This window comes from Corapipo altera, unplaced genomic scaffold (assembly GCF_003945725.1).
Source record: "Corapipo altera isolate COAL_440 unplaced genomic scaffold, ASM394572v1 0, whole genome shotgun sequence".
In the NCBI taxonomy this organism is placed as follows: Eukaryota; Metazoa; Chordata; class Aves; order Passeriformes; family Pipridae; genus Corapipo; species Corapipo altera.
In genome coordinates this window covers 7086812-7098856 of record NW_020884872.1, presented here as the reverse complement: position 1 = coordinate 7098856, position 12045 = coordinate 7086812, and the positions used below count along the sequence as shown (strand labels likewise).

General features: G+C 36.3%; 1 protein-coding gene across 5 annotated transcripts in view; it reads left to right on the top strand.

Annotated features, from left to right (window-relative positions):
* Positions 1–12045, top strand: part of USP9X (ubiquitin specific peptidase 9 X-linked) — a 101259-nt gene that overhangs the window by 30990 nt on the left and 58224 nt on the right. For all 5 annotated transcript variants that reach the window (XM_027636129.1, XM_027636122.1, XM_027636113.1 and 2 more), the window contains exons 5-11: positions 2716–2828; positions 3567–3785; positions 4943–5058; positions 5309–5560; positions 5638–5776; positions 7305–7457; positions 10942–11046. In XM_027636129.1, the coding sequence (XP_027491930.1) occupies positions 2716–2828; positions 3567–3785; positions 4943–5058; positions 5309–5560; positions 5638–5776; positions 7305–7457; positions 10942–11046 (1097 nt within the window). The remainder of the gene's footprint in view (positions 1–2715; positions 2829–3566; positions 3786–4942; positions 5059–5308; positions 5561–5637; positions 5777–7304; positions 7458–10941; positions 11047–12045) is intronic.

The following is a 12045-nucleotide window of genomic DNA, read 5'->3' as shown; positions in this document are numbered from 1 at the left end:
ATTGGCTTAGTTGAAAGTTCCAAACAAAAAACTTATTTTTCCTTTTGAAGTTGTTAAAAGCAGTGGAAATGTATTCATACGCTTTATGCATTTCAATTTTTATTAAATTGTTGGTGTCCAAATCTAAAAGGTACTTCTCTGTTGCTATTTAATTACGTTTTCTCCTGCCCTCTAGATGAATTCCTATGTGTGTACATATGCAAGGATTATTGGATAAGGAGAAAACAAGGAAAGCTGTTAGAAGTAGTTGTTTAACTGTGTTATCTTTACAGTTGCCTCCTAGATTTTTTAGTTTTTCTTTGCTACTTGAAATTACCTGATGGCTAAGATGGTTCTTTCTAAATTACTTCCAGTTCTCAAGGAATATGATAGGGCGTCACTTGGTATAACTGGCACTGTTTTGGTAGCTCAGAATTTGGCAGACCCTGTGTCAGAGTAGTGTATGTATAGAGAGGTAACAGAAGTGATTCTGTTGTGTACATTTCTTAATAGATTGAAGATGTGTTCCATTACCGAGGCAAGATCTAAAATTGGACACCTTGCTACCTGTCTGTGGGAATTTTTCATATTCCGAGGAGTTCTGTTTCAAAAAGGAGGAACTGAAAGGAGAAATAGAAAAATAAGCAGCTGTTGAATTACATAAACTCTGTATTTCAGTCTGTATCTCATTTAAATTGTGAAACAACAGAACCTAGAAAGAGCCCACTATGGTTTTTTTGTCAAGCACCATTTTCTAGTGATTAGGGTTCTTGAATAGCTTTTATTCCTAACACAGCCAGTGGCCTTCAGCATTCTGGAGTGATTCTGGGGTAACTACTGTGTTTGTGACCCTGTCTATAAAATGAGTGATATTTGCATCCTCTTTAAATCTTTCCAGGAACTAAAATTGAAAGGGACATAACCAAACTAATTGAAGGTAGTAGTGAGAATTAAATGCAAGTGCAAGGAGCAAATTTGACAGAGTAGCATAAATCCTGTCTAGACTGTGACTCGCATTATTTTTGGCAGGTGCATTTATTTATGGAAAATTCTCTTTTTATGTGTAGGCATCAACGTATTATTCATCATTAAACAAGCCATGAGACTATCAAATAATAGTCTGGAGTTATTTGCTTATAGAAGAAAACCTATTTGGAAAATACTATTTAATAGCAAAACTGATTTTTATCTTCACAACAATCCTGAAATACTTACAGAGTGTTTTCAGTAATGAGATTTGCTCCAGAAATAAAGGTCATAGTGAGTTGGATGCTATAAATTTTAAAGCGAAAAGAAAAAGTTTGTTTGGTTTGTTTTAGGGTTTTTGTTTTTTATAGACTTCTCTTTCAAAAGGATTTTATTACTCCTAGTGTTCACACTCAGTGTTTAACGTGCTGCCAGAACTTTCCGATGTGACACACTCAAGCAAGATGCAAGGCAATTTTTGGAATTTGTAGCTTATTTAAACAGCGTAAACCTTGAGAGTTGGTCCCAGATCTGTGTTTTTGATGAGTTACAAAGGCTTACAGAGTGGTAAAGAGAGGCCTTAGTGCCAAAAAAAAAATAATTAGTGTGTGCATGTGCACATGTGCATCCAAAAATTAGGCAGCCCAATAATAGGAGTTATTGCCAACATCCACTGAAGACCATCTCCGTCTCTTTCCAGATGATTCATCTGCATTTCTGTGGAACCACTTCGAGTTCCTTTCTGAAGCTGTATCTTCTGCATTTCCTTGAAATGCTTGTTTTTACCCCTCTTCACTCACTGATTTTTACTGTTAAAAAGTAAATAAGAGATAATATGAAGAAGAACAGAGGATAAAGATTGTACTTATTGTTATTTTTGCTAGTGTATCTGCATGTTGCAAACGTGAGAAAAAACCCAACTCCCATCACATCTTTTTAAAAATAACTTAAAAATCATATAAAGGAGTGTAATTTTTTGAGGTGGCTTTACTAGAACACTAATCCATCAAATTTTTTGTCCATTCAAGCTTATGTAAGTTTGTCTTCATAGAAAGCTTTTTAAAAAATTAATTCTGAAGCTTTAAACACCAAACCTTTGAAGTCCAAATGTTGTGGTTTAACCCCAGCAAGCAACTCAACCCCACACAGCCTCTTGCTCACTCTCCCCTGCTAGGATGGGGGAGAGAATCTGAAGGGTAAAAGTGAGAAAACTTGTGGAATGAGATAAAGACAGTTTAAGAGGTAAAGCAGAAACTGTGTGTGCCAGCAAAGCAAAACAAGGAATTCATTCAGCGCTTCCCACGGGCAGGTGTTGGGCCATCCCCAGTAAAGTAGGGCTCCATCTCGTGTGATGGTGACTGGGGAAGACAGAGATCATCACTCTGAGTGTTTCCCCTTCCTCGTTCCCCCTGCTCTGTGTGCTGACCGTGACACCATGTGCTCTGGGATATCCCTGTGCTCAGTAAGGCTCAGCTGTCCTGGCTGTGTCCCCTCTGTACTCCTTGTGCACCCCCAGCCTACTTGCTGGCAGGGTGGTGTGAGAAGCAGGAAAAGCCTTGGCTCTGTTATTGCTACTCAGCAGTAACAAAAACATCCCTGTGTTATCAACACTGTTTCCAGGACAAATCCAAAACACGGCCCTGTAGGAGCTACTGTGGAGAAACCAACATCGGCACACCAGATCTCTTCTTTCAGCATTTAAAAAGTCCATGTAACAACTACCGAAATTCCACGTTTTGATTGTTGTTTTTCTTTTCTATTTTAAAATAGGCCTTGATGTAAAAAGTGAAGCATGCCAGCGATTTTTTCGAGATGGGTTAACAATATCCTTCACAAAAATCCTTACAGATGAGGCAGTGAGCGGCTGGAAGTTTGAGATTCATGTGAGTTTTTAAAGTTGTGTTTCTGAAAAGGATGGTAATTTAAATAAGGGAGGAGACTGTAAAATCTGAATTTCATTTTTGAAACTCAGCAGTGAACTGTAAGAAGACTCTTGTATGCAGGGATTGGGGCAGGCAGAGGGGAGTCACCTTTCTGTCATTGTTTCACTTTATGGCCTCCAGTGTTTTTGGAAAGAAAAAAACCGTGAGAGATGATATGGGGAGGAATGGAACCATGTATGTTTGGTAGTGCAGCTCTTTTTGGGCCGGCTGTCTTTGGCCAGATGTCTGGAGACCTGCTTATTTTTATGTACGTACTAGGTCATAAAGGTTTTAGCAACCTGCTGACTCCTGAGTGTTTGTAGCAGCTGCTTGAACATAAAAATTACCTCCTGGACAGCTAGATACATGCTAAGTGAGAAACTGTAAAGATCTTTGTAAGCAAATTTAAAATCTATGAGAAAAATGGGAGAAAGAAGGAAAAGTTAATAGTACGGTGGTGATGCATGAATGTCTCATCCAAAAACATTTGTCTCTTTTCCCTAAATTTAATTTCTGGCTGAAAACAGATAGTTTAAACTTTGTTTAAAGGCTTTGTTGGAGGAAGTACAAATTAAAATACAGTGTTGTAAATCTCTTGTGCAACTCTTGCATGATGGGTACAGATGGTTCAGAGTTTGTAGTTCATATTCATTGTACAGTCACCTACCATGTTCTTAGTTGTTGCTTTTTTCTTAACAGAGATGTATTATTAACAACACTCATCGACTAGTGGAACTATGTGTGGCCAAGCTGTCCCAAGATTGGTTTCCCCTTCTTGAACTTCTTGCCATGGCCTTAAATCCTCACTGCAAATTCCATCTATATAATGGTACTCGTCCCTCAGAAACAGTTCCTGCAGGAGTCCAGCTCGCAGAAGATGAACTTTATGCCCGTCCTCCTGACCCACGATCACCAAAGGTATGAGAGCCTTTTCAGACCATAGTTTTAATTTCATGCAGTGTTACCTAATGACACAGTAGCTGTAGAGAAGTGGTTTTAGAGGGGGAGGGGACAAACTGCCTTTATTCTCTTTATCTCTGAGATGTTCTTCTGCTTATGACTCCTGGTAGTGATTTAAGGTGCAGTTCCCCTTCTAACTCCTCCTGTCTTTGGTCCACAATCAGATTGTGCCATGTGTTTCTGTGATAAGCTGGCACAACTCTCTTGGAATGCCATTCCCACTGTGTTAATTGGCTTGCTTGGGTTTGCCAGTTGATGGATTTGCCTTCTCACTTAACGTGATTTTGTAGATGGCACATTTTGAGGAGGGGATTATATGATAAAGTAGGAATTTTCTCTGCGTTTTCTAATAGTTTCCAATGATGGGAGAAATGTTTTTAGTTGGACATGGGATGCTAGTGTCTGTGGGTTTTGTTGGGTTTGGTTTGGTTTTGGGGGGGGGGGGGGGGGATACGTCTGAAGGTTTGGTTTTGAGGTTTTGTTTGGTGGTGATTGTTCCTTTGTTTCTGTAGGTGTGGTTTCTTGGGGTTTTGTTTTGTTTTGTTTTTTTTTAATGGACAGTGCAGATTAGTAATTTTCTGGTTCTTGGCTCTGAACTTTTTCAAAATTGAGCTCCAAGTGGCATTGATATGACATCAGGAGTTAATTACATTTTTTGGCTTTCTTCCTTTTTTTTTTTACCTTAGTAGAACTGCCAACTGTTAATATGTAAGAACCAAAGATAAAGAAGTACTAGGACTTCCTGGCATTGCTAGTGCTGTTTAGAAGAATGTTATTTTGCATTTTTAATGTCTTTATATGTGGCATTATCACATCCAGGACCAAGAGAAAGTACCAAAATTGTCATGCTTTCTGTAGTAACTCAGCAGCCAAAGCAGAACCTGAAGTATAGTCAATTTTATTCCTATGTATTTGATAAATTTCTTTGAACAGCATCTGTTCTTTGACATGATAACAGGAAAGATCGTGTTGCCTGTTTTTCAGCATTTCCTTAAAAATGAAAGCTGTTGTGTAAAGACTTTTTTAAAGCAAATTTTTGTTATTAACAGGTACTTGAAAGTATTTTTAGGTGGTAATTCGTAAATGTCAGAAAATAATTGTTTGTTATATTGCAGGGTTGGCTCGTAGATCTCATCAACAAGTTTGGCACATTAAATGGATTTCAGATCTTGCATGATCGCTTCATGAGTGGATCAGCATTGAATGTTCAGATCATTGCAGCTCTCATCAAGTAAGTTTTTTTTAAATAATAATTTATGCATTTGGAAAAGTTGACCTCAGTGTAAAATATTCTGTTAGCACAAAGCTTAGTTTTTTTTTGAAGCACTTCCTCTCATTCCATCTCTTAGCTGGTTGTGTTAACCTTCACCATTTCATGTACTTCTAAGTAGACATGAGTTTCTTGAATTAATTGCACTGTACTGTCATGATATTACACAGCTACTGATTATGGCACTTTCCCCTTTTTCTTTCTTTTCTAGGCCATTTGGACAATGTTTTGAATTTCTAACATTACATACAGTGAAGAAATATTTCCTTCCAATTATAGAAATGGTTCCACAATTTTTAGAAAATTTAACAGATGATGAACTGAAAAAAGAAGCAAAGAATGAAGCCAAAAATGATGCTCTGTCAATGATAATCAAATCTCTAAAGAACTTAGCTTCAAGAGTTCCAGGACAAGAAGAAACTGTAAAAAATTTAGAAATATTTAGGTTAAAAATGATACTTAGGTAAGATGCTACTTCTAATATGATATGCCACTGCTGACATTTTCTTCCACACTTCTTACATTAAATCTCTCTCACAGGTTGTTACAAATTTCCTCTTTCAATGGTAAAATGAATGCACTAAATGAAGTTAACAAAGTAATATCCAGTGTGTCATACTATACTCATCGACATGGTAATCCTGAAGAGGAAGAGTGGCTTACAGCTGAAAGAATGGCAGTAAGTTCTCCTTTTCACTGAAGTTCATTGAATAGATTTTGTTTCTCCTTATTACTTTAATTATAGAAGTAGCTATATACTGTGGATACAGCACACACTGCCTGTGTTCATATCTAGTGTTAGAAACAGTAGGTGCCATGTGAAGGTAATAAGTGGTTTTAATAGTAGCCTTTCTGTGAAAAAAAGGTTGTATTCGTGTATTTGTGTCAAAGCTGCTGCTAAAAACATGCCTCAAAAATGGATCCTTGAGTATTGTGTGTTTTATATAGTGTTTTAAAAAACCCAAACAAACCTACATAAAAAAAAAGTGTGATTCATTTGAAACTTCAGTGCCACAGTAACTGGAAATTTAATGGTCCTTTAAATAAGGATTTAGTCTGGGTTTTGTGGTCCAGCTTTTTCTCTTTAGAGTTCCAAGTGACTACTCTGCTTTTCACATTTCAAAAACTGGATTCTGTGGTACAGAAAGTTTTAGATACCACATTTTTTTTTATTTAGTCTTTACATATTTTGAATACTGTTGCTTGAATGTATACATAGGGAACTATGAAAATGAATATTTATAAAGTTAAGAATGATTTTCTCTTCATCTTTGTGAAATTTAGTCATGTTAAGTGATTTTTTTACTGTTCTGCCCCATTACTGTGACTGGCCACCTGTTGTGAGGTTTGTAATTTACAAAAGAAAGAATAACTGCAGTGGGATTTTTTTAAAGCAATAGGAGGAAATAGGTCTATTTTTTGCGTATTCCCTACAGTTTGGCATCTCAGACAAGGTCTGTGTTTTTAAATGAAAACTTGTAGATTTAAGTATTTCATGAGACTAGACTGAATGTGGTAAGTGTGTCATCAAGGACACTGTTGGAAGGTTGCGGTGCTGTGGATGTTTGTTTTCTCTTTTGGTGTTCACAGCACACCCTCCTTTACTTCAGCTGGAACAAAACAGTCTGACCGTGTCAGTGACACCACTGAAAAAATTGCATCTACCTAAATATGACTTGAATATTTATCTCTAATTCAGTTACAAGCATTTCAAACCCTATAAGTGGCAGCACTGATATAATCTAATCTTTTTTATATTCCAGTCCTTAGGTCCTTTTTATGGGATATGCTGTAGGCATAGCAGTAAAGTTAGAAGTGTCTTAAACAGTTTGGTTTTGATATTTAATGGCTGTGAATTGGAATGTAAAAATTTTGTTCCTTGAATAGAGGCGTTAACTGTTCTTCACATTGACTTCTTATGTTTGAAGTCGTTTGAACATTTTTATGCTTTGAGTTCATGATTTTAATATGCCTGAAAAAAATTTCCCCTTAGGATATCACAGTGATGAGCATAATAGATTATTTTTAATGCTGATTTTTTTTTTAGGAGGAAATTAAAGTTAGGGATAAATACCTTCCCCTTGTGCTGTATCTCTCTTGCTTAATCTGTAATAGGTTGAATTTTTTCTTTGTAGTTTAAATGTCAATGATGACACCTGAATAATTTGAGATGGCACTACTTTTTTTTTTTTTTTTTTTATATTCAGGAATGGATCCAGCAGAACAATATTTTATCAATTGTGTTGAGAGATAGTCTTCATCAACCTCAATATGTAGAGAAGTTAGAGAAAATTCTCCGTTTTGTCATCAAAGAGAAAGCCCTTACTTTGCAGGATCTTGACAACATTTGGGCTGCACAGGTAAATAATTCAGCTGCTCGTCTGCTACTGCACGAGAGGGATGTTGTTGTATGTCATGTATTGAGAAGACAACCTGGGCTTCTTTTGCTTAGTGTTAGACAAAACTGAAGAAAAAATGGAAATCAAATAGTGTTCTTTTTTGGGGGCCTGGATCTCCAAACTGTCTTCTCAAATGTCTTCAGCGGAAGGGATCAGCTACACACATCTGGAAAGTCTAAAGGAACAGTTCAGAACATGGTGCAGAAGTTTACTCTTTCTAAGTATTAAGGAAGCTGCAGTGTCAAGCAAAGATGGGATACATGATGCTCTTAATGCATTTTAAAATATGAAGTTATGTATTGCTAATCTCTGAGTTCAACACCATTGTGTAAATTTTTCCTGGGCAGAGCATGATTAGTAAAACTTAAATAATAATATAATGATGATAATAATAATAGTGACTGTTCTAGAAGTTGTTTAAGTGCAAATTCTTTTCTTTGTGTTGTAAAGATTATTTTTGAAAAATTACAAATTTTGCAGTATTGACTTGTTTACTTAAATGTTTGGTGAAGCTGGTCTTCCTAGCTGTGGGTTGCATGAGTTTAATAAACAGAATGGGCAGCTGAAGAGATAAAATCATTAAGAATTATTGACAATACAGAAATAAAAAGTCATTTTAGGATAGAGAACAAGCACAAGTACATAGATCCTTTTTCATAAATAATGGGCAGTGAAAGTGATTGTAGGAGTAAGCCTTCAGGCCAGTCTTTCAAGTCTGGGAAGGCTAAATCTGATTAACAACACATAGAGCTGTACTGGTTTGGGCAGGGATAGAGTTAAATTTCTTCACAGTGGCTTTTGTAATAACTGTGTAAGTAAGGCAAAAGATTTACCTGTTGATCTCAACCCACGAATTTTCTCACTTTTACCCTCCTGATACTCTTTCCCCATCCCACTGTGGGTGGAGGGTGAGTGAGCAGCTGCATGGAGCTCAGTTGCCAGCTGGAGTTACAGCATGACAAGAGCTAATACAGGAGTTGGGTGATATTATATCCATAGTTTACATGTGTTCATGCTGTTCTGAAAATGTAACAGTTTGGCTTAAGTGGACTTTTCCAGATGTCCCTGTACTACTTTCAGGTTGCACTTCAAACACTTGGGCCTGGTTCAACTAAATTCATAATGTCTAGACTTCAATTCCATCCTGATAGTAACTGCACAGGCTGAAACTCAATAAAGTCTTTTCTCATTATCCCAAAGCCCTGTTCAGAAAATTGCATCAGGTAGCAGAGCAATACACAGATTACTTGTATTAGGGTCTGTGATTACAGTTACTTTTTAGCTTGTGATCTGTAGATATTTCCAGACTACAAGATGTCTGTGGGGCAAAAAAAAAAGAAACTTTGAGAGGTTAGTTTGCTGCTAGTAGGCTTATTTTAGCTATATTAGAGCCTCACTTTTGATAGTAGTTTTGCCCTGTATTTTTTTGTGAGGAAAAATTTATTTGTGAGAAAGTAATTCTTATTCAGGTAGATGGTTTCACTGCGGCTTTAGCCATGGAATTAAAATAGGCTAAAAATTAAGAATACTAAAATCTGCTAGTACAGAACAGTACAGAATGATTTTTACCAACTTCACTACTCCCTGTGTACAGTAGTTTTTAGAAGTTCTTATTAAGTGACTGTTGTAAGAGCAGCTGGAGCATGAAATTCAGTAGCGAGGAGTTGATTTACTGTGTAGCTTTATATAACAGGCAGGTTATTTTAGCTCAGCCTCTGCAGTAGTGGTGAGGTTTTGCTTTTGGGCTCAAGTCATTGTGCTGCTGCACCAGAGAATCTTAATTAAAAGCTTGAATAAAAATAAGTAGTTTATTAAAGTAATACAGTCACATTGCTTTTGCTTTTAGAAGGCAACCTGAGTTTTAATTTTACTGAAGTGTTTTCATGTCTTACAAAGCCACTACTCACAATATAGAAGTGTATTTGGTTCAGAGAGTAATGCTGGAAGTCTTTAAAGGTAAGCATTAAGCTGCAGCCTCTGGAGTTGCAGGGAAAGATCCAGCAGGACAAGACACAAAATGGCAGAGGTTGAGGTCTTATTATTCTGGAGTATTTAATTGGAACTTTACAGGCACTTCCTTGTTTCTGCAGAGCAAACAGGGATGTCACACACCATGTTCCCTCTCTCCTCCCACTGTCTGGTAGTGCTTCCCCATGTCTGTCAGAAACCTCCCAAGACAAGAGTTGCTACGTGCCTTATTCTTACTCTCCTTGCTCCCCCCCAGGAGCTGTGCATACTTCTGCTTTTATTTGTTATATTATAGATGCTCTTTTTGCCCTGCATGCTCTCAGGTTTTTTCTATCCAGGAAATAGTCTGATAAGAGAAAGAAATTATACAATATTTTGCAGAATCGAATGGATTTAGTAATTCCCCCTCTCATAATCTTACCCATAACATGAAAACCAACATTACTACTTAAATTCACTTTATTTCAAATGAAAATTTATGGCACACTATAAAGAATTTAAGGCACAGCATGTAACAAAACTATTAGTCTCTTTTTTGTTTTTAAGTGAATTACTGATGCAAGCTTTTAGATGGAATTGAATTTCAAAACTGCTTATGCATGTATTTTTAATAGTGTACAAAGATTAATTACATCAGAATGTGTATTCTAGGTATTTGATTTGCATTTTTTTTTTATTCCTTGCTTACGGAAAAATTTTCTACAGTAAATCAGTTGATTCACATAGTCCCAATTTGTTCATTTTGAGTGCAGATGTAAAGTACAGGATGCTTTTTTCCCCTTATTGCCCTCCTCCTTAAATGTCAGAATTGTCGTGTACACCAAACTCTGGGTTGAAATCATGTCTAGTGTAATACTGAACATCCTGTCCTTAGTTGTTAAATTGTTAGATTTTTAAGATTAAAAGCTACTGGACTTTGAAATATGGTCAGCCAACAAGTTGTTTGTAATAGAAAGCTTTAGTTGTCTGTGAATGCACTATCACAAAGGAAGTACTTCAGCCTGAGAAACTACATGGAAATACTAAAAACTGGTTTACAGGTTACAACACCTCAGTGAAATTCATTGCAGAAGTGGATTTTGAGTCCTTTCTTAAAAAAAAATAGAAAACCACACAAAACAACATTAAATTAAAATACTGATTTGTAAGTTAAAATACCCTTTTAGACTTTATTGTTCACTATCCCGGTTCAATTTTGTAACAGCAACAAAAAAATAAATATTTTTGTATTTATATTCTAAATAAATACTTGTGCACACACACAGAGGACACTTAAATACTCACACATACAGGGAAATCTAAATATTGTGAATTCCCAGTAAAGCAAGTATTCAGTTTGCCATGCTGCTCCCACAGCATCAGCTCTTCTTGCTGGCCCCCTCAGACAGTGTGCTTGTAAAAATGGTGTTGGATGTCTTGCTGCTTGACTTAAATATGAATTGCTGCTAATGGTAGATTCTTTTTCTCTTCTCGACAGGCAGGAAAACATGAAGCCATTGTAAAAAATGTACATGATCTCCTTGCAAAATTAGCTTGGGATTTCTCTCCTGAACAGCTTGATCACCTATTTGATTGTTTTAAGGTAATTATGCATGTTTTGACTGTAATCAGGAAATGAGTTGTGAGGTTTCATGCAGATTTGTGGCTTTTTCAGTGTCTTACTTTCTACTTATTTTAGATAGTTGTTTTCCGTGTGTTAAAAGACTTCTTAACGTGTAGCAAGTCTCTAATATTCAATTCTAGAAATGCTTTTCTTTAATGAGCACTCCTTGTGACATTTTCTATTTACTTCCTGTCTAAACAAAGGCTAGTGATGCTTGTTTAGTAGACAGTTTTGTTTTCTGGTTTGAACACTTTAGGGTCACGCACATCTCTTGAAGTATTAACGTGTTAAAGTTACCTATTAATATTAAAGTTACCTTTAGCAATCCTAGGAATATAGAATACCAAATAAAATAAGTTACTTATCCTAAATACCTTTTTACATTTGTTCCAAATTAATAAATGTTGGTGATTTAGTAAATGATGTTTTTTCTCCTGGCATTAGAGTAGGTTTTGTCAGGTTTACCAGGCAGTGCTACTTTTGATCTTTAAGTGGAGGAGATCAAGGACTTCCTTTCCACACTCCCCCAACTTCCTCTTTATCATGTAACGATTTTTCTCTGTTTAGCACACATACTGAATGACACAGCCCCAGGAAGATAAAGTTGAGTGTTTATAAACATATAATGATTTGATTTGAAATCACAAAACAACTTGTTTCTGAAAGTTTAGTTACTCACGGGCTTTTTATGTATAACATTTAACATCTACAGCTTCCAGTAGTGGTGCTCTCTGACTTGTTTTACTGTTTCACTTTCAGGACATCATCTGCTGTTTCACTTTTAGGACATGATGAGCTTTGTAGTCTCTGTTTTCTGTTTTTAGATAAATGCATTATGAGCATATTTTGACTTACGTGCAATTTGTGCTCTCATTAATGGGGTCCTGTAGTTTGGTGAATATGGGTCCAATGTTCTGTAGTTCAGATGCTGAACTCAGTGCTCAGAAACTCTGTGTGTAAACTGTTTTCTCAGACCTT